At 41.6% G+C, this 27,333-nt stretch overlaps 2 protein-coding genes across 3 annotated transcripts; one reads left to right on the top strand and one right to left on the bottom strand.

The window, feature by feature from the left end:
- Positions 1-1,541: 1,541 nt before the first annotated feature.
- On the top strand, positions 1,542-12,085 carry dcaf8 (DDB1 and CUL4 associated factor 8). The gene is made up of 13 exons (XM_083889453.1): positions 1,542-1,750; positions 2,243-2,316; positions 2,400-2,492; positions 3,495-4,168; positions 5,091-5,231; positions 5,344-5,438; positions 6,110-6,220; positions 6,325-6,455; positions 7,259-7,366; positions 7,473-7,603; positions 9,193-9,312; positions 9,500-9,616; positions 9,849-12,085. Exons 2-13 carry the CDS (start codon positions 2,280-2,282, stop codon positions 9,954-9,956), a joined length of 1,866 nt encoding a protein of 621 aa, XP_083745579.1. The 5' UTR covers positions 1,542-1,750; positions 2,243-2,279; the 3' UTR covers positions 9,957-12,085.
- Positions 12,086-12,709: 624 nt separating this feature from the next.
- On the bottom strand, positions 12,710-27,063 carry ndc1 (NDC1 transmembrane nucleoporin). 2 transcript variants are annotated; one of them, XM_083888810.1, is made up of 18 exons: positions 26,931-27,063; positions 25,038-25,158; positions 24,860-24,961; positions 23,186-23,360; positions 22,970-23,096; positions 22,557-22,665; positions 22,389-22,440; positions 22,153-22,285; positions 19,099-19,191; positions 18,934-19,015; positions 18,684-18,845; positions 18,155-18,415; positions 15,921-16,033; positions 15,664-15,714; positions 14,700-14,763; positions 14,519-14,619; positions 13,631-13,791; positions 12,710-13,548 (listed from the first exon to the last, which is right to left on the bottom strand). In XM_083888810.1, the coding sequence occupies exons 1-18, from the start codon at positions 26,967-26,969 to the stop codon at positions 13,485-13,487; spliced, it is 2,010 nt and encodes a 669-aa protein (XP_083744936.1). In that variant the 5' UTR covers positions 26,970-27,063; the 3' UTR covers positions 12,710-13,484. The 2 variants fall into 2 exon arrangements, with proteins under 2 accessions (XP_083744936.1, XP_083744937.1); XM_083888811.1 differs by lacking the exons at positions 12,710-13,548; positions 13,631-13,791; positions 14,519-14,619; positions 14,700-14,763 and adding an exon at positions 15,077-15,122.
- Positions 27,064-27,333: the final 270 nt, after the last annotated feature.

Below are 27,333 nucleotides of genomic sequence, written 5' to 3'. Positions count from 1 at the left end.
CTTAAAAAGTGAACATAAAATCTTTACAATGTTACTTCTGGACACTCAGTGTAAAATTTTGCAATTATTTCATTGTTTGGACTTGTTTTCTGTTTTTCTATGTTTACGTGCGCATTGGATTGAGTTAAGCTCATTTGGAGATTTTCCATTTTTTTCTCCAGCCACATGATATAAACCTTAAAAATGAACATAATATCTATTTAAACTTACTCCTGGACACTCAGTGTAAGATTTTCAAATGATTTCATTGTTTGGACTTGTTTTCTGTTTTTCTATGTTTACGTGCGCATTGGATTGAGTTAAGCTCATTTGGAGATTTTCCATTTTTTTCTCCAGCCACATGATATAAACCTTACAAATGAACATAATATCTATTTAAACTTACTTCTGGCCACTCAGTGTAAGATTTTTAAATGATTTCATTGTTTGGATCTGTTTGCTGTATTTCTATGTTTATGTGTACATTAGAGTGAGTTAAACTCGTTTTTGAGATTTTCCATTTTTTTCTCCTGCCACATGATATAAACCTTAAAAAGTGAACATAAAATCTTTACAATGTTACTTCTGGACACTCAGTGTAAAATTTTGCAATTATTTCATTGTTTGGACTTGTTTTCTGTTTTTCTATGTTTACGTGCGCATTGGATTGAGTTAAGCTCATTTGGAGATTTTCCATTTTTTTCTCCAGCCACATGATATAAACCTTAAAAATGAACATAATATATATTTAAACTTACTCCTGGACACTCAGTGTAAGATTTTCAAATGATTTCATTGTTTGGATCTGTTTGCTGTATTTCTATGTTTATGTGTACATTAGAGTGAGTTAAGCTCATTTGGAGATTTTCCATTTTTTTCTCCTGCCACATGATATAAACTTAAAAAAGTGAACATAACATCTTTACAATGTTACTTCTGGACACTCAGTGAAAAGTGTGCAATTATTTCATTGTTTGGACTTGTTTTCTGTTTTTCTATGTTTACATGCGCATTGGAGTAAGTTAAGCTCATTTGGAGATTTTCCATTTTTTTTCTCCTGCCACATGATATAAACCTTAAAAATGAACATAATATCTATTTAAACTTACTTCTGGCCACTCAGTGTAAGATTTTCAAATGATTTCATGTTTGGATCTGTTTGCTCTATTTCTATTTTTATGTGTACATTAGAGTGAGTTAAGCTCATTTGGAGATTTTCCATTTTTTTCTCCAGCCACATGATGTGAACCTTAAAAATGAACATAATATCTATTTAAACCTACTTCTGGCCACTCAGTGTAAGATTTTCAAATGATTTCATTGTTTGGATCTGTTTGCTGTATAATCTATCAGTGATGCGCACTCTTGCCTTTTATCTTACAAGTCGTACTAGTACTACTGCAAATACTCGTAATGGTATTGTCAGAGTCGTAGTATGGTACTGATGTGTCACGAGCATTTCCTCCACAGGTAAAAACAAAAACAAACACACAGAAAAACAAGCGAGCACGACACCGGAAATAGAATCCCAAATAAAGACGCTGAGCCGTCAAAACATAAACAGAGCAGTGAGTCGTGTTTGGACGCTGTTAGCTCATGTTCTCGTCGCCATTATACACAACTATTGCTAATGTCGTGTGTTTCCAGTCAGAGAAAGCCCAGCGCAGACACCGAGCTCCACTGCTGAGCGGCGACGCAGCGCAAATAAAGCTGCAGCAAAGTTAAGGACTAAACTGAGGAGACGTACGCCTCGTCGGGCCTTCGAATACAGGTAACGCTAGCTGTGTAGCTAGTTAGCAGCGACTAACATCGTTAGCTAATGTGTTAGCCTTAAAGCCTGAGCCTCTGACAAGCAGCTGTTTGGTCGCCGAGCGGAGCTGAGCTGCAGGCTTAAGTCTGGGTATGTGTTGTCCTCAGGAAGGACAATGAGTTGGTGTGAAGAATAGTGACACTTCATAAGGAGGCGAGGATAAAGAGGACAAGCTGCTATTTAACATTTGAAAAGCGAAGGGGACAATCAGACGGGCCTGCGGGGCAGCTAGCTACTACGACTTAGTTTGTTGACATGGTTAATTGCAGCCGTTCACCTTTATGGTTACAACAGGTAACACACGTGCACACTAAGCCACGGTGGTTGTTGACAGCAGTTTAGTGACTGTATTGTGGTCATGTCAGTTTGGGGTTAATGATGATATCGTGTGTGTAAATATGCATACATATATACTATGACCCACACAGCCTGATTTTGTGTGACACTCCACAGGCTCTTCGTCGGGTCGACGGAGGACAAAGAGGACACGATGGCAGAGGCTGACGGCACATTGACCGCGATCAACGGTGAAGCATCAGTGTCATCATCAGTGTCTTCATCAACACGTCAGAAGTGTGCGAGCCGACTGAATGTTGTTTGTTGTTTCCAGGTGGATCTGATGAGAAGGAGCCAGGAGAAGATCAGCACAAGGAGGTCGATGCCTCCGTCAGCAAAGAAGCAGAAACGCAGTCTTCTCAACATGGTACATCTGCTCTTCTTTCAAAGAGTTTTCATTATTTCTGCAGTCCATACAACTTTTACATTTCTGCTGTGGGTGTGTACAATACCTGTGCAAAACAAAAGAGAACGCCACGATCCATGTGGCCTCAAATATGTCCACATGGATCACACAGTAACTGCTGTGTGGGATTATACTGTGATTTTGATGGACCTGGTTTAAGTATTAAATACCAGATCCAGTAATTTTGAACAGAATTCAACAATACTGAATATTGGAGAGGATTATACCTTCTTATGAAGGTGTTGACATACATATTTTTTAAGCCTTACATATGCACACATATAAAAGAAATGAGCTGTCCAAATGTTGTTATGTGAAAGCTACAATGCAAGGACATCCTTTGTGGTATGTGAAGTCCACATAGTTCCTAGTTCTGTGACGTGTTTGTAAAATCAAGAGGTTTTGCAGTCTCGCCTTTAGATGTCACTAATTCTAACACTCTGCTCGTTTGGAGCCTGATACGCTTGACAGTAACATTTGTACAGCAGTTACATACCGTTTGTTGAGTCACTGACCCCACTAATACCTGATAGAACACCTTTTGCAAGTGATGGGATCACAAGTGGACATAAGTACTGCTAAGTACAGGTCTGTATAGGAGTCCTAAAGGCACCATAAGATCCATTCACAAAAACTACATTCAAGGTGGTCAGTGTGTCCACATCCAGAGACTTATTTGAAGTGACGACCACAATTTTTTTCTCTCGCTGTCCCATAACTAAAGCTGATGTACTGACCTCATCCCTATCTCTTCAGTCAGACCTGTTTTTCACACAATCTCGTTGCTTGTGTTATTTGCATATACAGCCCATGGGTGTGATGAGATGCTTTCAGGTAACATGTTAGTGCCAGGTGTGGTGGTACAGTGGTACTTAACGATGATGATGATAGTAGGTCTGAACTTGGCCAAAGTTGTCTTAAACTTATTTCCTTCTTTGGTCTTGGTTTCCTTTTTTTCTGTAGCTCCCAAAGAAACAGGGGAGGCATCTGGAGACAAGACTTTGCCAGATGCAGAAGTGGAGATGTGCACAAACAGAGAGGCAGAGGAGGAGGAGGAGGAGGAGGAGGAAGAGGAGGACACAGACAGCATGGATGGCAGTGGCCTCTACTCCCTAACTGAAGATGGTGAAAGAGAAAGTGAGGGAGGCAGGAGAGAGAGGGTAAAGGATACAGATGGCAGCAAAAGGGCAGCGAGAAAGCGAAATAGACCCGGCGGTGGCACAAACCACTCCTCCAGCTCAGACGAGGATGACGATGAGGATGAAGACGATGAACAGAAAGAGGATGAAGATGATGACGATGACGATGACGAGGCTATGGAAGCGTGGCTGGGGGCGGAGCTCTGTGATCTCCGTGGGCCTGTATGGCGGGCGGTACCTTCACTGCGCTCCAGGGAGATCGGCAGGGACTCGCAGCAGTTTGTTAGGAAGGTGTGTGGAGCCCGGGGCCTGGTGCAAAGGCTGGAGCTCCAGGGCCACCTGGAGAAGCACACTGGCTGCGTCAACACATTGCACTTCAACCCCTCAGGCACACGCCTGGCTTCGGGTAGCGACGACCTGCGTGTGGTGATCTGGGACTGGGCTGTCCGACGTGCTGAGCTGGAGTTTGACAGCGGTCACAAGAGCAATGTCTTTCAGGTGAGGGGCAACAATTGTCATGTCAGAAAAGTCATTCATTCATTGGTTCATTCATTTTATTTCTTTTGCGTGGCAAAATATATTGACATTGTTGTGTAAGAGAGATAATCAAGAAAGCCTTGACGGCTGATGGCTGAATATCTGCTTCAGGGCTGTCAAACTCATTTTCACTGAGGGCCACATCAGCATAATGGTTACCCTCAAAGGGCCAGATGTAACCGTCATACAGAATAAATGTAACCAAATATAATGTAAAATAAAAGTAAGTACTCCATAACATATTGCTAAATAACTTTCTGTATTTATGACTTATTCAAGTTACAAATATGATGCATTATAGATGTTACCTGGCGATGGTGTTTCTTGACAGACGAACAGTTTTAAAAGTCTGTATCTGGTCAGGGCAGACCTGCTCAGACACATTCAGCATGCACTGCTTCAAAAACACACCCTCAGAAAAAGACTTTGAAGCATGGTGGATTTCTTCAGCCACAATAAAGCTAGCTTTCACTGCCTCATCGTTTTTGGTTGAGGCTTTTGTGAACACATTCTGCTGTGATCACAATCTCAATCTCAATTTCACTCGTCGCGTGATGCATATACAATGATACACTGCTATCTAGTGGCAGGATGCCGCCACTTTTCGGGTAACGCAATCGCCATGTGGTTGTGGGAAATGTAGTCTATGGTCAATGCACGCCTTAAAGCAGCATAGACCTATTTTAACACAGATTTTTAAGACCAATTAATCAGGATTAGATTAAACATAAAATTACGTGGCGGGCCACATCTGGCCCCCGGGCCTTGAGTTTGACACACATGATCTACTTGAAGACTTCACTTTGTCAACATTTAATGATAAAACTTGGAGGTGAAAGGACTAATCAGAATGTATTCTTCTTGCTGCCGTTATTGTACCCAGGCAAAGTTCCTGCCCCACAGTGGAGACTCCACCTTGGCCATGTGTGCTCGAGATGGTCAGATCAGAGTGGCCGAGCTTTCTGCCACACAACGCTGCAAGAACACTAAGAGGGTCGCACAACATAAAGGGGCAGCACACAAGGTGACTCTTTGCACTGTACAAAGTTATGTATTAATGATGGTAGACACAGTATATCCAAGATTCTACAGTACAGTCTAATCTGTGTGCATTTATCTGTATGTTTTTACTTCAGCTGGCCCTCGAGCCAGATTCTCCCTGCTCCTTCCTGTCTGCTGGAGAAGACGCCGTCGTGTTTGGAATTGACTTGCGTCTGGACCGCCCTGCAAAGTGAGACGTATGCCGTTATTGAAGTTTAGCAGGTTTAAATTAAAGGCTTATTTATCCTTCCTTTTCCATATGAAAATAGATGCATGTTTGTTTCATGACAGATAACTGTCACTGTTATGCCCCTGTCACATTGGGATTGTTAATCAATACATCCAATAGAGAAGCACAAAGCCAAGAGTGTCTCATATCCACAAACATGGTAAAAGAAGGATGGTGTGATAATATCCATCCATCCATTGTGTACCTGGTGCCAATCCCACCTGATACGGGGTGAAAGGCAGGGTACACCCTGGACAGGTCAATAGTCCATCACAGCCAGGGTCATTATACAGAGACTACCATTCACTCAGGATAGGATCCATGGGATGTTGAGCTTCTTAGCAGCTTGAACAAATTGCTGGAATGTCTATGGTGTGTCCTGTGGTTGTCCTATGTTATGTTGGCTATACTGCTCTCCATGATTTCATGTTGTGCAGTGTTTGCTCTATATAAGATGATAAATGATGAACCATGAGACAGGTGTTGGTTTTAAGGCTGTTGAGGGCACATTGGTTAATATCCACAGAACATGTTTGCCAAGTTTTCTGTGTGTGCGCCATACAGTGTCTGGACTTTGTGACACTTTGTTGGTTTGCCATGGCTCACGATAGTTTTTCATCTCTGTGTGGCAGTAAACTGGTGGTCGTAAAGGAGGGCGATAAAAAGGTTGGACTGTACACCATCTTTGTCAACCCGGCAAAGACGCACCACTTTGCTGTCGGTGGAAGAGATCAGTATGTGAGGTACGAACCAGTCTTCATTTGCCTAAAGATCTAAGTGGACTGCAGCTGAAACACTCTTAGATGTAACGTCATTTCTCTTTCACTTTCTTTTCTCACTCTCTTAGGATCTATGACCAGAGGAAGATCAACGAGAATGATAACAATGGTGTTTTAAAAAAGTTTTGCCCGTCACATTTGGTGTCCAGCGAGTCCAAAACCAACATAACCTGCCTTGTGTATAGTCATGATGGCACAGGTAAATCCCATGCATCATGAAAAAGCTTCTTTGAAATGTTCCAATTACGTTGTGGAAAATAACAAAGCCTGAATTTGATGCTTGAAGTAGAACAGCTCTCTTTAAGACGTGCATCTGCCAAAGCCAAATGGTTAAACATGCATATAGTTCTTGTTTAAATAAAACAGGACCACCAAAGATCTTGAATACCCATCTGAGTGTGATAACATGTGCTATAAAGAACATAATATGGCCCTCCACTCAAAGTGGCCCTTGTCTCAGACCTCCACCAGCTTGACTGTAAATCCATGTATAATTATGACTTTGTTCATGTAGCACCGTTTACAATGCTTTCAAAGAGAACATTAATGAAAGAAGACAGACAAGAAACAAATATAAGTAACAAGGAATGAAAAGTAAAGTATACCGGTAATAAATGTTTAAAATAAATAAAGCAATTGAGAGACAATAATAACTGTCGACGTCAACAAGGTCAGGATACGTATAAGAATAAATATGGATGAAGTTGAGCTCATAAGAATGCCAGTCTATAAAAATGGGTTTTAGAAGAAGAAGTCACTGATTTAGTGCAACAATCTGGCAGTGGTCATTGCTTTAAAATGCCAAATGTCTCCTTTCTCAATCAAATCATTGAATATCAATAACCTGCCAATACTGTCGGCTCCAAACTCTTGAAATCAAAAGCATCAATGTCGTCTCATTTGTGCAGATCAGGAAAGTTAGCTTCAGAAATGATTGCTTTAGTTTAATGACCTCAAACTTTGTTCTGTGATATCTAATGTTTATTTTTTGCGTGTGTGTAGAGCTACTGGCCAGTTATAACGACGAAGACATCTACCTTTTTGATTCCAACCACAGCGATGGAGCCGACTATCACAAGAGATATAAGGGACACCGCAACAATGCCACAGGTATTCAGTCCTCATCATATTATTGTTGGTGCATGACAATGACCTTCTGTGTTAGCAACAAAACTTTGAACTGTTTCCTCCTCTGCGTCCATGACTGTCTCTACAGTGAAGGGAGTGAACTTCTATGGACCATGCAGTGAGTTTGTGGTCAGTGGCAGTGACTGTGGACACATTTACCTGTGGGACAAGAATTCTGCACGAATCGTTCAGTTCATGGAGGGAGACCGAGGAGGAGTGGTGAGTCGTTGTATGAGATGCTAGGGATGGACATTTGTAGCAACAATTCTATTCAAATATTCAATTGTATTCCTCAAATATTCAAATATTCTAAACTCCAACGCATGAGAGCTAAGTAATGCAGTTAACAAGATGCATTCAAAGACCCTGGTAAGTGTCATCACTCCTGTGAGATATTCTGCCTGTTGAGCTTAGAGTAGCAGCTTAGCCTCTTCTTCCCTGACCCTCTTTTGGAGTCCCTGCTCGAAAGTGACATGCCCAAACTAAATAGAGTAAATCTCTGCTGTTACAAGCTCTATGTGGATTATCTTGGTATCAAAATAAAGATAACACTTTTGAGTTTCCATCAGAGGTGGTTTCACTGTAGATGCCACTGTGTCAGCGTAAATGTACATGGAACACTGCAGAAATTTTCTCTCGCCTAAAAAAATATTGCATTTTAAAGCAAATGTCACCTTTAAAATATGCAGTAGGAGCTTGAAAACACATGGAGGTCATGTAACAACATGTGGACATGAGCTGTGCAAGGTCTGATGCTGCTGAAGTGAAGCAGAGTCAAAGTACAGAGGTTGCCTAGAGAGGTCTAGGCGTTCTCTGGTTTGGCACAGTTTGGCACCATCTGTGCCATTTGAGATTTCTTAGGTACCAAATTATTAATTAATTAATTTGATTTACATGTCACTATTGGCCTCAAAATAACTTGTTTTGAAAACCGTCTGTAAATGTAATAACAACTCTGTGACTTTGCAGCATCTTCAGTTACGCAGCGCCATAGCTCTGGCTTACCTTGGTCAATGTGGGTGATTGACAGCTCGTTATAAACCTCTAAACTCGTAGAATCAGACCCTGGTCTCCAAATGCGTGTGAATCACTTTATTAGCGAGTCAAAAGGACATAAATGCATATGACGCATTTGTGCGGACATTCGCCTCTCTCTAATCAGAACGATCTAATGACGCTTTTCAATGTGTGAAATGTGCGTTTTCTGCTCCTGCTGTTTGATTCATCTGTGTTTTAACTCTGTTTGTTGAACATAAGAATGGTTTATATGAGCTTTTAGCCGAGTTTCTGATATTTCTGTGGGTGTGCAGTTAAAGTTAGATATGCTTTTTTGGCCTTTTTGTCACTGTGTCTGACGCTGCCCCTGGCACCAGGGGAACCGTGAAGAAGAGGTTAAGTATGTGTTGACTTACTGCTGCTGCTGCTGCCACCTTGTGATAATAAGTGCACCACTAAGTCATTCTTTTTTATAAATGCAATCATGGATAAAAACATTTTTGTCATGTTAATTGATGCGTCATTTTAAATCGTTTTTATTGAAATGAAGTAATTTTCTTTATTGAAAATGTGTGGGAACATTTGCTATAGTACAAATACGTGATAATAAGTAGACAGTGAAGTGAGTGACCTCCAAATGAACACCAATAGTGATCACCAGTTGACATTTGTCTTGTCGCTGTTAGATATTTGAATGCAGACATGTACATACATAATATTATTATACTGTGTATGTAATGAAAATTCACACATTCTTTAACGGTCATGAATTCTGACATGTAAATGTGTAAGTAAGACGTGTGTCTCCACAGGTGAATTGTCTGGAGCCTCATCCTCATCTGCCTGGCATGGCCACCAGTGGACTGGACCATGACATCAAGCTGTGGGCCCCCACTGCTGAAAGTCCCACAGGACTCAAGGGCCTTAAAGAGGTCTTCTGCTTTATTCATGATTCTATTGTTGTTTATGAAACCACTGTACCCTCCTCTTCTCTGCTGACATCACTTTTATGAATAAATTTAGGGTTTAGTAGTTAGTTCTTGTTATTGCAAGTATCCTGTGGTGGAGCCACATTCTTACCTCTAATGAAGATGTGTGCTCTCTTTTGTTATTATCAAGGTGATGAAGAAAAACAAGCGAGAGCGCGATGAAGACAGCGTGCGCCATGGCGACCAGTACGACACTCAGCTGCTGTGGTTCCTCATGAGACACATGAGGAACAGGCGACCCATGAGGGTGAGCTCACCAACACTTGTTTAGTTCACTCTCTAATCTGGCCCTGAGCTTTCTAACAAAGGTCCCATTTAAAAAAATATCTGGTGTTTCAATGTAAAAAACACACAATTCATAAATGTGTTAATATGCATGAACAGAAAACATGTTTTGCAGCAGTGTGGTTATAGTCACATACCATGAAATGGCCTCAGTTGTGATTGAGTCAGTTTTCTTCTCTCTCTTTTTAATCTAGGCTCGTCGTGAGGGTGCAGACCAAGACTCTGATGAGTCCTGGAGCTCTCCAGATTCCTCTGATGAAGAGGAAGGAGGTCCAGACCACGTCCAGTGCATGTCCTCCTGAGCCACACGCACACAAGCACACAAGCACACAAGCACTAGGCCTGTCACTTTTTACATGAAAGTCATTAATCTGCTCAAAGTTGGAAGGCATAGAAGCGCTCTGACTTTCTGGAGTCATTTCTGTGTCATCCAGCAGGAGGTGCTGTGAGCCCTTTGAATGCCATCTTGCCCAAAAGTAAGATGGTGATGTTGTTGTGGACACCAGCGAGCTAACCCATTGCAAAGTCAAATACAAATCCATGGACTCGGCTGTTAGCTTAGTAGCTAGCGCTACCCCAGTCAGCAGAGGAGGAGCCATCACAGATGGGGGTGGGTTCTCCGTGTTGTGGAAAAGTGACAGCCCTAATGCACACGCACACACACACACACACAAACACACACACACACACACACACACACACTCTTACTCTTTATTGCCCTTGAATTGATGCACATAGGCAAGCACTATTGACACACTGGCACACTCAAACACTGATGAGCCACAGATGTTGGGTGTTTTTTTTCCTCATGCAGACATTTACCTAAATCTGCCGTTGAAGCAAAGTGACATAGGTGTGTGTGTGTGTGTGTGTGTATACATGTACTCATGTGTCTGAGCTTCAGTGAGTGTTTACATCCCTGTGAAGCACCTGGAGGCTCCAGTTTGTCCAGTGTATACTGAGGCTGTAGAGTCAGCTATACACACAGACTGTTGGTAAAAAATAATGGACGTTATCTTCCAAAGTAGGTTTGAATTAAATAATGTCATGAGCTTCTTCTTTAAATAATGTTCCCATTTTAAATGATGAAATAATTGATGAAGCACAGGGTAACATCTGAGCGGACACCAGTGTGATTGACGGCTGCTATTGTCTGATAAGAGCATGTTTGCTTCCAGTTGCATTAGCAAGAAAAAACGCTCAATTCACAAATGTGGAGGCTTCTAAACGGAAGACGACATCCATTTTTTATCAACCGTCTGTTACACATCACCAGCACAGCCAACCCCCCCCCCCCCCCTTCCCCGTGGCCACTCACTGCAGCATCTCAGCCAGCCGCCATATTGATTCTTGAGTTCCATTAGAGGAGAACTAAAAGTCACCGCGCTGCATCACCCAACCCCCCCCCCCCCCCACTACTGAGTGCACTTTGAATCAGGGACGCTTTGGTTTGAGATCCAGACAAAAACATGCACTAAAGCCCGTCATTTGTTTTTTTGTTTGTTTTTTTGAGCGGCAAAGAGCTTTTCTCGCTTTAGAAAATCCACAATTGAGCTTTTCTTGCATCTTTATATGGAGGGAGTTTTTTTGCATTATGGTATTTCTTGAGTGAGAAAGAGGTTTAATTTTTGCTTCCACCAGCCTCTCCTCCTTCCTCCTCATCTCCACCCACCAACTCTCAATCCTGATGAGCAGAAAATATTGACTTCGCCTCTTGGAGGAAGAAGTGATTTTCAGCATGTGCATAAGAAAATACAGACTTCATTTGAGTGTTGTTCTGACCTGGATCAATGGAAACACGTTCTGTGAGACACTTGAGACTGGAACGATCATGGACTTGTTCTTGCAGTTCAAATAAATAATGTGTGCGATGCTACATCCACATTTGGTTGGATGTCTCTTCTGTCAGAGAGGAGGAGGAGGGTCAATATGCTTGCCAGTCATTTGTTGTGTGAGAGCGATAAAGTCCAGCTTTTTCTCATTTTCTATGAGAACCCTAGTTAGTTGAATTTATATGTACATATATAAATATATATTAAAACTGTAAAAAAAAAACTTTAGCAAATGCTGTTTGACTTCAAAGAAGAAAAAACAGATTGAAGCGTTTGATTGGTATTGATGCAGAGGTTTATATTCTATATGAGAACAAAGTACTTTTAAATTCAAGAGAAAACAAAGACTTGAGGCTCCAGCTTTCCTTTTATGAACGACCAGAGACGCCGTCATTTCAACTCAAAAATCAGTATTTTCTTTCTCTACTTCGTTCCATCAGTTGACAGTGATATTCAGAATCTTTCCCACTGGCTATTTTTGCCATCTTCTATACATACTGAAGCTTTTGATGGAAACAATCTTTCCACCACTGCCTAAAATTGTATTCTACCAGTTGAGTTGGAAATATGTACAATTTGTGCAATAAAGAAAAAGACAGTGCTCCTGATGATATTTGATGGTCTGGTTCTTCTGTGCTCAGCTGCTCTGAACTCTTTCTATTATTCTTTATTACCATGGTTCTCAAACTGTGGTATGTGTAGTACCCGTGGTACATGAGATTACTCTGGTGGTACTTGGAGGAGAATACCCTGGTTTATTATATAAACCAGGGTATGTGATTAGAGTGGAGCTTAGTAACCCTATGAAACAACTTAAAAATATATCAAATCATAGTCACCGAATCTCTCACTCCATCTTAATCTAATGTAGAGGAATTTTTTTTTTTTTAACATTGGTGATAATGGTGTGGAATTACACAGCTTTTTTCTTGTTCATGAGCTCTCGTGACATGACACAAAGCTCGACCTTCGACGACTAACATTGTGTAACATCATGGAGTTCAGCTGAACGCTTAAACCACATATGGAGAACTTCCCTTCAGGTCTTCTTGGTATTTTTTTTGGCAGAAATGGGAAGAACGGGACGAAAACAGACATTTATCCTTCATGTTCAAGTTTAATGATTTCAGCTGAGAAATTATCCCAAAAAAAACAAAATTAACTTAACATGTTTTTGTTCAACAAGCGTCAAGAGTGAAAACTCAAACTCGTGTCGACGGGGACAAATCCTTTACCCACAAACAAAACATCTATGAAGTAAACAAACCCATAATGATGACGGTGTTCTGACTGACGTGCACAGCTGGAAATCAGCCACCGAGGATGAATGAGAGAGGGCAGCAGCGTCTCAACAATACATCCTTTAATTAAACAGTCATTTATTTACCATTGAGCTACTACTAAACATTTGTAACACAATGATCCGACTGTGAAACTAACTGCCCCCACAATGCTGCAGTACAAAATGCCTTTTCTCACTTTTTATTTACATTTTTACAATCTGTGCTTATTGAAGCATTTGTAATACCTGGGCTGTTGGGATGATGTTGGATTCTACATTCTTTTCCCACTATCCAATCAGACTGATATCAAGTCCTGAAGTGGCTCACTGCTATCGAGAACTAAACCGGATCAAAGAAAACACATTTGAGCCTGAAAATGTGACGTGACAGCTTCCTCTTCTCATTCAGGGCTAAATCATTGAGATACAAGAGGACAGCAGACAAAGCATGGAACCATTTAAAAAATACTTTTATATCATTGATGTTTTCATGAAGCAAAACATCTTCTGGAATTAGTTGCTGGAGTCAGGTGGTTTCAATGTGATGTGATGGAGCTTATCGAATGCAATCGTCCATGGCCTAAATATTCAAATAAAGAGGCAGCGTCATGGGATCTGACTTTGTGGCCTCATGTAAACATTAGTGTTCACGCACACACCAGACGCTCATCACACTGAGAAGAATCCAGAGTCACAGAAGCCTCGTGACCTGGTGGTTATTCCTTGTAGTCCAGAAAGTGCTGCAGTCTCTTGTGGTGTTCTGCAGACATGTGGACAGCACTGGGGATCAAACGTATACATTTACAATCAGCACTGAACACATGTGAGTTAAGGACATTCATTCATGGGGGGCCTTACTTACTTTAAGTGATCACCAAAAGTGCTCGTTATTCTGTAGATGGCAGTCTTGAGTGTGGCTCTCAGAGCAAATCTCAGTGTTTTGTAGGTGGAGTCACCCATGCTGCTGCTCCACCTGAGGGCTTTACTGGATGCGTGAGGCAGCTTGAAGTGGCGATCGACAGCCTGAGCATAGAGAGGACATAACTGTGTTCATCAACCTCCGACATGGCCACCTGCTTGTCCCGACCACTCAAAGCTGATTTACACTGCAGTTTTCACCATTCACACAAAGTGTTTACAAGTCCTGCTCAATCAGTGCAATTCACTTCAACCTTTGTATGTCATACTGTGCACATGCTCCTGGTGATGAAGCAAACCAATTCCTATGTGCAGCATGGAAATACCACTGGGCAACATGAGATATAAACACGGAGTCGTGTGGAGCTCATTTGACAATGATTTGAATACAGCTGACGTGTGAACCAAGTATGCACAAAACAGTTTATTTACAGATTCATCAAGTCTTCATGGAGTTTTGGTTGGCTAAAGCAATGTAAACCAAAACTCCTTGAGCTTGGAGCACTCGTTAATACAATTCAAGGATCCGCATCACCACCAAAATTTAATCATTATTTCCTTGGACTCAAACCTCCATCCCCAGTAAATATCCTTTACTTTCGGAGTTACGCTGCTAAAAGACAGACAACATTGAAGCCTCAGCTTCATTTCCTGAAAAGTGCAGCAAGAACAAATGAATGCAGATGTGAGTGCAGTACACTGAACTGCTCCATAGGTGTCATCACTGCGCTCGGATTCAATCGTCATATTGGCTAGAAAATGTTCCTCAGTGGACACTGGACAACAATAGTGTTGTTAATGTTGAAGCAGGTAGTAGATGCTGGAGACTCACCTCTTGTAGGCCCAGCATACAGCTAAGAATGCTGGGTAAAGTAGTCTGTACAACCCCAAATTGGTCTTCTGAGAAGGAGGCCTGAACCAGATAGGACAGTCCTGGAGGAGGATGGAAGAGAGAGTGATGAACATGTTTGAGATAAAGCCTCTGTAATGCTGACTCTTGTGTCTTCTCTAACCTTCTAAAGCCCAGATGTGAGCCTGGCTGTCAGCAAACAGAGCCTGGCTGGACGCCTCTGGAAGCTGGAGAACGTCAAGTCAGCTTTAGGTGTGTTCTTTTTCAAGGTGAGAGCAGAGAGTGCTCAACAAACCCATTTTAGTGACACAAGACCTGACACATTCGGACACCATTAAAGGAGGACAGAGAAAGCCAACATGTTTCTACCTAACATTTTTCATATGATCACAAAGACCACGCATTCAAGACACATGCTACAGAACTGAAGCTTTTAAAAAGGTCATTGTGGCGTGTTTCCACTCGCCTTGGCACGGTTTCCATTAGTGATAGTACCTGGTACTTGTTTTAGTAGCTCCTCTGGTGAGGTTCCAGGCGAGCTGAGTTGATACTATGTGTGACGTCACCAGACGGTTGAGTGCTGTCACTGGAAGAGGCACGAGTAAGACGTCCGACACAAGAATCGTAGATCAATTAAAAAGACTGAACAATCCTAAAAACGTGGCTTCATCTCCAACAACGAGCAGGGAAATATCTAACAGAGCAGTCTGGTGTGTCTGTAGGTCCGTCTGCTCTGCTGATGGTGATCACTAACCCTGTCGCTGTGTTTGTCAGATGGAGTCTGCTCAAGTCATGGAACAAATCTTTGTCATGAACTGATTCTAATGATTCAGTTACACTGAAAACAACTGCTGTACAAGACACCAAAACAAAGTCACAGCAGTTTCATGACTCAGCCCAAGCTGAGGAGGTACTATATTCTAATGGAAACAACCTAAACCGTGCCGAGGCAAGTCGAGCTGGGACCATCGGTGGAAAAGGGGATTTAGTACGATGGAAAAGAGCTACATGAGTCATTCTTGAACAATTAGGAACAATCCCAGAGTGAAAATCTACTGTGCAAAAACAGCAGCATGCAGAAAGGCCATCTAAAAGAGAGACAGCATGCACAGGCAACACACTCTTACCTTGTTAAACAAATACATTATCAGCACCCGCTTTGCCAAGAAATGTTTAACCTGAATGGGACAATTAAATGTAGAATTGTTTTGGTGTCAAAACGAGAAAATGTCATGGACTTTTCACATTTAAGACCTTGGTAAAGAGAAATGTATACACCCTGAAAAAAACTTTGAACTTTAAAAATAGGTTCAGTAAGCAGGCTCTAATTTAAATGTATTATTGACAACTTCAGATGTAAATAATGTGATTATGATTAGAGTACCTGTTCTTTTCTGTTCTGTAGGAACTGAGTCAGAAGACTGGGTTTGGAGGTGTCCTGCTGAGGACTGGGAACTGAGGCAGGGGATGGTGGGGGGCTGCCATTGATCTGTGAATCTGCACTGACAGAGTGACACAATCACAACTGGGAACAAGGAAGTTCCTCTTCATTTATCAAGATGAATATCAGTTGCTGACGCAGAAATTCAACAAGCTGCAAACCTAAGGCAAGAGCTGAAATTAGCTGACGAGTTAAAGCGGACCTAGAACGGAAGTTCCAATTAAGGCTGTTTTTTTGGTGTATATCTGCAACATTATCTCGTTTATGAAGCCCTGAAGGTTCCAAACAAACAGTTCAGCCACTGCTGAGAACGCCGTGTTGTATTGTAATCTCAGGGTCAGCGAGATCTCTGAGAAAAACCCTTCTGGTTACGTAAACAGCATTTCTCCTGAACAGCAGATCCTCCTGCTTCCGTTGTGGAGGGGTTTCACCAGTGACAGTGTCTTCTGACTCTGGGTCTGACTCCGGGTCAAAGTCATAAAAGGGACTGCGGCGGGGAGTCGTGACAAAATTATTTTTATATTAACCTCTTCTTCACGATTGCCCCCGGTACCGGGGGCAGCGTCACACGCAACAGAAGCGTCATAAAACCATATTTAACTTGAACAAACACAGACATAACACATAAACACAGCTGCATACCCACAGAAAGGTCAGAAACTCAGCTAAAAGCTCATATAAACAATTAGTATGTTCACGAAACACAGTTAAAACACTGATGGATCAAACCAGCAGGAGCGAAAAAAAGGCTTCAGCGCACACATTGAGAAGCAACGCCGGAGCATCAGCATGATTATGTAAACAAAAGAAAACAACTGACTTTCAAGAAATCCAAGCAGAAATGTTGTATTACCTTTGCCGTTTATCAAAACAAGTCATTTCCACTGGAACAAAACCACTTGTAATGAACTACACTTTCCAGTATGCTTTTGGGACTATTCCCGGTCTGATTGATCATTCCAGAGCGACAATAGATCGTTCTGATTAGAGAAGGGCAAATGTCCACACAAATGCGCCTTTTGACTCGCTAATGAAGTGATTCACACGCATTTGGAGACCGGGGTCTGATTCTACCGGTTTAGAGGTTTAAAACAAGCGGTCAATCACCCAAATTGACCAAGGTAAGCTAGAGCTATGGCGCTGCGTAACTGGACGCTGCAGAGTCAGAGTTGTTATCACGCATCGCACAGGGAGCATCCATTTACAGACAGTTTTCAAAACAAGAATTGATTTACAGCGAGTTATCATACTTTTTTTTTCTTCCCCAAAACAAGTTCTTTTTAGACCAATAGTGACATGTAAATCAAATTAAATGGGTTTTAATAATTTGGTACCTAAGACATCTCAAATGGCACAGATGGTGCCAAACTGTGTCAAAAGAGAGAACGCATAGACATCTTTTTACTAAAACCTGTCATTTTACTTTGCTTTACTTCAGCAGCATCAAACTTTGCACCGCTCATGTCCACAAGTTGTTACATGACCTCCATGAGTTTTTAAGCTCCTGCTGCATATTTTAAAGGTGATATTTGCTTTAAAACGCAATATTTTTTTAGGCGAGAGAAAAAATCCTTCATTTATGCTGTGTTCCATGTGCATTTACTCTGACACAGTGGCATCTACAGTGAAACTTACACCCCTGGTGGAATCTCACAAGTGTTATCTTTATTTTGATACCAAGATAATCCACATAGAGCTTGTAACTGCAGAGATTTACTCTATTTAGTTTTGGCATGTCATTTTCGAGCAGGGACTCCAAAAAGAGGGTCAAGGAAGAAGAGGTTAAAACGACGTTTTGATAATGAGTAGCAGTACATCCACCGCTCCAGAGGGGGGAGCTGAGCTTCTGAGAGCTGGTGTGCAAATTATGTCACTTCCGGGTATTGGCCAATCACAAGACAGTTGGGAAGATTCTAGGCTGGCTGGCCAATCACAACACAGTCCGTCTTCTGGGGGTGAGATTTCCGTCTGTAACACCGTGGCTGAGGAGAGTGTCAATAAGGAGAGATTTCTATCGCCTCATTTACAGCACACGTGAACTTGTTTTCATGGTCAAAAACCTCCTAGTTGCTGCAAACCAGCCGAATGAAACAGCGTTAATTGGAACTTCCGGTCTATGGGAGCTTCAATGGGATGAGTATGTAAAAATCCATTGAATACACAGCCTTTTGTCTCACCTGTGGAGGCAGACCAGAGTTTGGGTGCTCTCCTCATGATATGTGGGCTCTGCACCGTGCCGTACCAAGGTGAGCTCTGCTCCACTGGAGCAGTGAGGCGTCTCAGGGCTGGTGAAACCAGGGGATTGTCCAGGTCTGGAGTGAACGGTGCAGTCAAAGGACTCTGTTGGCCTCTGCCCATGGAGCGGGCAAAGACTGAAGCAGGAGTTTTCATCAGCAGAGTGGGCTTCGGAGACATGAACTCTTCTGTACCTGATGTTACTTGGATGGAATAAACAATTCCTTTCATTTCATGTAATATTTTCACAAGTCTTAGCAGGTTAAAATGGCCTGTTAGTTCCATTGAGCTTCACTGTCAAACCTTCCTGACTTACATGCACTGAATAGAGCCACTGATAATGTGATCAGTAAAATCTGATCTTTTCCTGCTAAAACAAAAACAGGAAAAACCTGAACAGCTACTCTAGAATGTGTAGAATGTGTCAAGATGTAATATCAGGGCTTTTCCAGCTAGCTCAAACAAACATACCTGATGTCTCAGATGAAGATTTCCTTTCACTCCCTGTGGACAGTGATTTGGCCCTGCCATTGGTTGCCACGGTGTCATGATAAGCCACGAGTCTCTGGGTCAGATCAGCCAACAAGGACAAACACTCCCCACTGATGGAGTTCCAGTTATGGGGATGGCCACCTGATACAAAACAATGAAACGGTGTGTTGTTATTAATTTACAGAGGAAAACCATCCTGCGGCAGTACTGTGTCCATAAGATGACAGACCTGGCTGACTCAGACTGAAGACCTCACAGCGTCGTGATGGAGAGTGTTGAGACAGCAGTGCCAGGTCCTGCAGAGCTAGGAACTGAAAATAGAGGAAGGACAAATTCAGTGATGAGTGCACATACTGTACCTACACAAGGAAAGGTCAAACTGTGTTTTACCAACCTTTAATATCACCGACTGCTTTTCAGACAGAACTTTAGGAAGACACTGGTGGGCATCTTCAGTAAAAGACGACTGCACAGGAAAACTGTAAACCTGTAGATATGAAACGGGATCAATGACGAGGTTAGTCAGACAATTCACCTCATCACTTCAGATCAATAACATGGACGTAACCCTGTAAAGACTGAAGACTATCAGAGGAGTTGCTGCCCCCTGGTGTCTTTACACCAATAGAACTCAAAAACACTTTTTCTCATTTGCTAAAACACTGAACCCTATAGACCCCTTGGCAGCCTACGTTGCGTGCGCGTCACCTTCTCTCTACTGCGCATGTCGGTTAAAGAAAGCGCCATTGTGAGCAACACAACGCCATGTCTTATTGTACTGTCGATTGCACTAATTGTTTTAATAAACAAGACAAAAGCCTGAAGTTTTACCAGATATCGAGTTGCACCCCCTTCAAGGCTAACCGGAGACATCAGGAGGAGCGACTGGAACAAGCAAATGATAGAAGCCAGAATTTGCCGTGCTCACTCCATATCAGTTAACTTTATGTTAATTTTTGGCATCAGGTCACAAGCTAACATGAATGAAGTAATTATTACTATGCATAACAATGTTAAAAAACAATGTTTGAGAGCAACAGCGTAATTAAACTCAGGTTTAAGTCAAACTACCGTAGTTTGGAAGCTAATGTACTCCGGTTGTTTTGCTAGTGTAGAACTTCTCCAGCAGGTATGGAGCATGTATATTCTCCTGTTTTTCACCTGTAACTGATCATCAGAAGTTGTGTGCATTGTTGGTTTACAACCTATTAAGTTGTGTGTAGAATAAAACCTCTTAAAGACACGTTGTCCACCGTACTTGTTCTGCTCGCCCTTCCTAGGGTAGTTTGTGGAGCTGTAGGAAGCAGCCGGTAAAAATCCGGACAAGTTGTGTTGCTAATACTGTAACAGTTCACACTTGTGACTAATGATGTGAGGGAACAGATAAGCCAGTTCAGAGAGCACTGGTTTGTGAGGCCCTAGTGGATAGAAATCTGAGAGGAAGAGTTTGTGTGAGAGGAGATCGAGGTGGTCAGCGAAGACAAAGAACAGTAATATCTGATGACATCACAGCTACTGTGATTGACCATGTTCTTGTCCATGGTATGAGCATGAGGGAGGCCGGACAAAGGCTACAACCAAACATCAGTTTTTTTTAAATCAGTGTCCACCATAATCCAAAGATTTAGAGAAGAGAACAGGTAAAAGCTTTTTTTACATTATAGTACAGTATGTAAATGTTGACAGCAATTACTGTATGACATACTATATACTGTACCACAGTATACTGTAAGTAAATATACGTTTCAGTACATCACTGTACCAATGTACTGTAGTATTGTAATGGAGGGTTGGGCTAACTGTTTGTAGGCCTAGTATTCCATGTATATTTTTTGTAACTACATGTTCTCTTTTTGTAGAATTGAAAGACTGCCACATGGGGGGAGGGGGTGGGAGGACAGATATGTTCTCCCCACACCAACAGACCCTAATTGTTGATATGGTCTGTAAGAAAATCACCATTAAACTGAGTGAAATTCAGCAGAAGATCATTGAGGACCATGTCAATTTTGAGGGTATCAACAGTGTCACCCTTTCACTGTTCAACGTGTCCTCAAGCGCAACAGACTGCGCATGAAACAGCTGTACAGAGTGCCCTTTGATCGCAACTCAGACAGAGTCAAAGAGCAAGGATTCCAGTATGTACAGGTTGGTATATATCCAGACACATTCAATGTTGATTACTCCAAGTAGTGATTTACTGTAGTGGCCTAAATCACTTTTTCTGTATCACTTACAAAACTATATCTATTTCTACAGAGGGTTTTTCAACTGGATGCAATGGAAAGACCCCATGAATACATCTACATGGATGAAGCTGGGTGTAATCTCACCAAAAAGAGAAGGAGAGACCATAATGTGATTGGCCATCGGGCCATTGTTTGTGTCCCTGGGCAGCATGGTGGCAATGTTACATTAGGTGCTGCCATCAGCGATCGTGGCGTTGGTGTGGAGGCATGCCGAGCCTGGATACGGCATGCCGAGCCTGGATACGGCATGCCGAGCCTGGATACGGCATGCCGAGCCTGGATACGGCATGCCGAGCCTGGATACGGCATGCCGAGCCTGGATACGGCATGCCGAGCCTGGATACGGCATGCCGAGCCTGGATACGGCATGCCGAGCCTGGATACGGCATGCCGAGCCTGGATACGGCATGCCGAGCCTGGATACGGCATGCCGAGCCTGGATACGGCATGCCAGGTTTTTTTTCCCCCCGTTGCCTGGCCAGACAAAATGTGGCCTGTGATGTGGATGAAGTCCTGTGGCCTGACCCAGTATGGAGACATGATGCTGTGGCTGAGTAATGCACTTATTTGTATATCTTTGTACTTTATTTTTACATGGGCTTACTGTACACAAGTGGCAAATGCACAAGATTTCTATTGTTTGTCTTTTTGTACAAATGCTAAATGCACAGGTTTTTTGTTTTGCAACATGCATTTAGCCTACAGTGAACAATAAACATTTATTTCTCCAGCTTTTTCTACGTAGTGTTTAGTGACTGTTCAGACGTGTTTTTAATTTTGATCGACTCGGGGCACGATTTGACAACATAGTTCAGTTTTGAGCACAGATTGAACTACTTTGAGGTGAAAGTTTGTTTTTGCAAGAAGAGTCTGAGGTTTTGTAAATGTAGCTTGAAAACTGGGTTTTGTGTTCACAGTTTAGAGAAAAGGAGAGCAGCTTTCATGAAATGAAGCAATCGAGAAAAACTGTAATGGGTGTCAACACATGATCCTCCTTTAGAGTCATTCGTTTTCTGTATTTTAGAAAGAAAAATTACATTTCACAAAACAGCAGCTTTCAACGTGATGGTGGTCACAGAACATACAGTGAATTTAGTTTGGAAATTCACTAATATAAAAAGTAAAAATGCTGATCAACTCTCACACTCAAACAAAGCGAAATATAAAATAATTAAAAATGAAGAAATTAAAAAACCTACCTCAGTGACAAAGATCCTAAAGAGCAGCAATGTGATGTACCATGTAAAGAGGAGGAAGGTGGCACTGATCCACATGTGGTAGAGCAGAGAGTGGTCTAGCAGTCCAGCTATGCTGTCCAGAGAGTGGATGGAGCTGCAGGTGGAGATTACATATAGACATGTCCATATAATGATCAGTCCAATGATTGGCTATTGGTATTAAATAATCATACATGATCAAAGAAATATATACTAACCTGTTCAAACGAAGAGTCAGTGTTTTGCAGATCCACGCTCTTGGAATGTGCCCTGTTATTGAATAGGAATTTGAATAGGAAAAAAACTCAAGGTAAAATAACTTAAATATCTAATCCTACAACTTGCACTCGTTTAGTAATTTCATGAAGGATGTGAAGGTCACTCACCCAAAAAGAAATACACAACAATGTAGTTCCTGACAGAGTACAGTGCTTGTGTGGCACTGCATTTCACCACCAAAGGCAGTGATCCCTTAAAGCGAAGGTATTTGTATTGCTGAAGAGAGAAAAGGCAAGCATTAACCACAATCACAGGGTGGAGCTCAAATTAGAACCCATTTGGGGTTAGTTTGGGTTTACTGTGGCCCCCTTTACACCCGGCCTTTCATGTATGCCAGGTGTAAATGGGTGACTGATCGGAGAACAACAAGGATCTTGATGTGGACACCAGAGGCGCATTTAAATGCCAGGTGTAAACGGGGCCTGTTAGATCTACTGTAGATCAGTAACACTGTGGCATTTAGATGCAGTACAAGTAGAACAAAGTATACTTCATCTTGGAAAAAGAAAATACAGCACACCTGAACAGTGGTGAAGGAGACATAGTTCATGTTGTAGATCACACCCAGCAGACTGTGAGAAACTCCAACGAAGGCTCCAGCGAGCAGAAGGATGAGGTGATACTCATTCAGACACATCTGAGTTGAACTGTCAGAGTGAAAACAAATCAGAGACAGTGACAGTGGAAGATTTTGGCAATGCTCAGGCCTGATACTTTTATGCATTAGCCATCTTACCCATCACTCTGTGGGCACAGGTAGCCAAGCGTCTCATATCGGCCCCCGATGGTGATAGCACAACACCAAGCCACACTTATTCCCATGATGCAGTGGACCAGGGAGTTGACAAACTGACGAGGATGCAGCAGTTGTCCAAACATGGCCATTTTTGAGCATGCGACAGTTGGGATGACTGCAGAGAAACAAAAAAACAATGATAAAGTTAGATAAAATGTAGACACATATAAACCTGTACTCCATTATGCCAAGGAACAAATGTTAGATACTTATGAGGAACTTGGAAAAGGTAGTAATGTAATAACAACATATACATGACATGATTTGTTTGCCAAAATGTTTCTGTTCAACTAAGAATGTGTAACAACTGATTGATTAGTAAATTAATAAATTGTTGGAAAAAAAAAACACTCAAACTGATCAAAATAGTTGACAATTCATAGTAACTAAGGTACACCGTGGACCACATATCGAGACAAACAACCATTCACTCACACTCTCATAACTACGCTCAGAGGGTCCAATTTACTAGGGATGCACCGATCCACCTTTTTTCACTTCTGATCCGATCCCGATATCTGATTATAGATAGCTGCCGATACTCGGATACTATTCCGATATGTTTGCTTTAATATTATTATCATAGTTTTTGTCATCATTTTGATTATAAGGCTTTAATAAACTCCTTTATGCAGCCAAGTGTGATATGTACCACTTTTACAACGTTTACAGCGACTTTACAGATCCCTGGCGTCACAGACAAGCTGTGAATGTACAATCTCCAAACACAACGCGATGCCGCCGTTTTAAATAAATAAATAGCGTCTCCGTGTTAATCATTGATTTCACCGGACATTTTGGCTGGGGATATTTTTTTTCGGCAGCTAAATTCACGTGACAACAGCCATAAACGGCATATATACCGGCTAACGTGAACCCTGGCTTGGAGGAGTGTGATTTTCATTGTTTTTATGCCGCTGTCAGTACTGTTCTCCTCAGCGAGCAGGCGTTTAAAACGGTGACGGCTGGGATTACGTCGGCTCGGCTGCAGGTTTGCGGAGCTGAACTACCTGGTTAACTCCTGGTCAATCATGCTCGCCTGCTAGCTGGCTGTAAACTGTGGAATGGATTTCCTGAACGGAGTCGTGCATCATTACTCTGCGTCTCATCGAGACACGCCTCAGTTCACGAAACCCATTCCACTTTTTGCAGCCAGCTAACAGAGCATTCAGGGAATCACTTGTGGAGACATTTCAGCAGACACACACACACAGACGGATCGGAAATTTCCGATCCAACTGTACAGATTTCCGATCCGTCAATTACGTCTGTTTCGGAACCCGATACCGATACTGGATCGGATCGGCCCCATCCCTACAATTTACCTCATGCCCATACAGTCTTTGGACTGTGGGGGGAAGCCGGAGAACACACACACACAGACAGACACACACACGCGGGGAGAACATATAAATAACCATGGTTTATAGGATCAAATGAAGTAGTCCTGTGCAACCTGTGTAATTTATAGAAGATGCTGTTTCCATACATGTTAGCTACTCAGTTACCAGATCCAACAACACATGTTTACACAAGACAAAAATACTATTAAATAACGATGCATCCTTAAGGAAAATCTACTTCAGTGACTGATAGGTAAACCCTGCCACTCACCTGTATAATACTCCAGGTTCAGGAAGCCCACCATTATGATCACCCCACACAGCAGGATGAAAGAGAATATGGCACTGGCACTCATTAGCAAGGAGAAACATTCTGTAAGTATAAGAAGAAAAATAAGTTTCACGTCTTCACAGCGTTTTGTCTCATTTTAAACTTGCCCGACACAGACCTGATATGGTATGGATGGGGTGGAGAAGACTGAACCTGCTGAGGGTTACAAAAACTGCAGTGATGGGTGGCAACAACAGGACGGCCCAGGCAATACTAGCTGCGGCTCTCCAGCAAATAACCTGAACAGAGCAGAGAATCATTATGTACACAACAGTTAAAAAATAAAAAATAAAAACCTACAAGTAGTCAACAAAAAAGTCTTTTTTGCCAGTATTAAGGTCTCCTTTGCCTCTCATTCAGGAGGTCTTTTGATTTAGTGGCACTTTCTTGTTTACATGGTTTTTTTCCAGTTATGTTAAGTTGAGCTCTTTTATGGCCAATAAACCCTATTTTTCTTTGGAAATTTGACCGTGTCCTGTTCCTTCCTACTTGGTTCCTGACATAGACCATGTGGCATATATCCATATAGTTCCTTACGGAGCGTTGATTTCAAAGCAATGTATTCACTTGATTTTCCAACTGTTCACTGAAATTGCTGGTTTCAATAAAACTACTTGTGACACGTCATATTTGGCTTCGACTGAACATTTCATTTCACAGGTCTCACTTTGCGGAAAAAATATTGGGATATACGCTACTCACAAAAAGTAAGGGATGTTTGACTTTCATGATTCAATTTCAGAATGCACTATAACCTTCTCTGAACGTTTGAATGTCCAACTGTTCAGTGTTTCAGTACTTACTGAATAACATGCTGTTCTCTAACAAGGTGGTTAACAACAACCGTCTGATTCAGTTCAAACTCAAACTTCTGGTTCAATAACAATTTGTATTCAAACAGTCCTCTTGATCATGATGTTCAAAATCATGAGACCGAATAGTACACAATGGTACATAATATAAATATTAAAGACAATAATAACGCTTTGCATAACAATTTCCAAATAAAAAAGGTGAGGAGAAAATAAAAATTGCCACAATGGATTTTTGGATAAAATTCAAGTATCTATCCCAATTTATCAAGGTTCTATGAGCAAAAATCGTCCCAATTCTTAAAATAGACTGCAAGGATCTTTCAGACAGAGTTCCTACACATTTTCCTTTTCAAAATTCCAGACTTCTCTGATGAATTTTCAGTCAATATTTTCCCTCGGAAAACTTGCACCAAACCATGACACAGTCGACAATAGGAGGCTGGCTCGACGACACGTATGGAAAATAATAAATGAATGAGAATCAGTCATAAGGCGAACAGTAACCATGGTAACTCGACACCATTCTACAGCCATCTTGATTAGTTTCATATCATCTACAGATAGGCTATGTTGTGATAGTAACTTGTTTTGATTTGTATAATATATTTAACTTTAGAAAGTGATATAATACACAAAACACAAACATTTTCCATACTTTCCCCCTTTTTACACTTTTTTCATACGTATCCAGACCTGGAAATTACTCTAATTAAATTCCATACTTTTCCATGTTGCGTAGGAACCATTAATTTGTAATATTTGGGCTAAAGAAAAGAGAAAAACTTCACTTAATTCAATTCCTGACGCTTGTCCTTCGTTTAACAGCATTCGATAAATACAAAGAGGGCCAGTGTCAGATGAAATGGAGAAGACGTACACACACAGCCTATAGTAATTTCAATGCTCTCTGAACAGATGTCATTTCAATGCCTTTTACATTGTTTTATTAAAGGCAAAACGGTATGCGGACTAGGAGAAAATAAACTATGTACGGGGTAACACATGTGACTTAAAAAACATTTTATTCTCTTCTCGGTAATCATAACGGTACTTTTTAGCAGCTACATAGAAAGCATGTTAGCTATGCTCACGTAAACTAGCATAAACACACAGGCTACTTGTAGTTAGCAAGCTAGCACAAGCGAGGCATTTGTCACTTTTATGAACGAGGAACTTCTTTCATGAGATTTACTCACCTTGCGGATAAACCAGCTACTTTGCTCTGTTGAGAACATGTTTGGATGAGCAGAGACTCAAACGTTGAACTGTCAACACCACTTGGTTTCCACTCCGTTTCCCATGTCGCGCCACACGCACTCAAAAGACCACTGAAGGACCCAGGTCAATAGTAGTCCATCTTCTTGCCTGCTATTTCACATCCTCATGGATTTACTAGCAATCGTCTTTAGAAAGATACATGGATATAACTATACATATTTATTTCAAAATATCAATGGTATAAAAACATTTTGCCGTCACTTAAAATGCGTTGTATATAATTTACCTTGAATATGACTAACATGATTGTTACATTTGAATTATACTGCTAGGATACTGTCACAACAATAACCAAAAATTACAAAATTCTAAATGAAATGA

The sequence above is a fragment of the Microchirus variegatus genome (genome assembly GCF_963457635.1).
Source record: "Microchirus variegatus genome assembly, chromosome: 5".
Taxonomy (NCBI): Eukaryota; Metazoa; Chordata; class Actinopteri; order Pleuronectiformes; family Soleidae; genus Microchirus; species Microchirus variegatus.
This window is presented reverse-complemented; position numbering and strand designations above follow the sequence as displayed.

What these genes read in the sequence shown, in the direction of transcription:
- dcaf8 (XM_083889453.1), top strand. Translation starts at nt 2,280, where the DNA reads ATGGCAGAGGCTGACGGCACATTGACCGCGATCAACG. An exon ending in CACATTGACCGCGATCAACG is followed by an intron (nt 2,317 to 2,399) that starts GTGAAGCATCAG and finishes TGTTGTTTCCAG; the next exon opens with GTGGATCTGATGAGAAGGAG. An exon ending in ACACCGCAACAATGCCACAG is followed by an intron (nt 7,367 to 7,472) that starts GTATTCAGTCCT and finishes CTGTCTCTACAG; the next exon opens with TGAAGGGAGTGAACTTCTAT.
- ndc1 (XM_083888810.1), bottom strand. Translation starts at nt 26,969, where the DNA reads ATGTTCTCAACAGAGCAAAGTAGCTGGTTTATCCGCAAG. An exon ending in GTAGCTGGTTTATCCGCAAG is followed by an intron (nt 25,159 to 26,930) that starts GTGAGTAAATCT and finishes TGCTCTGTTCAG; the next exon opens with GTTATTTGCTGGAGAGCCGC. An exon ending in TAATGTATTTGTTTAACAAG is followed by an intron (nt 14,764 to 15,663) that starts GTAAGAGTGTGT and finishes GACGTTCTCCAG; the next exon opens with CTTCCAGAGGCGTCCAGCCA.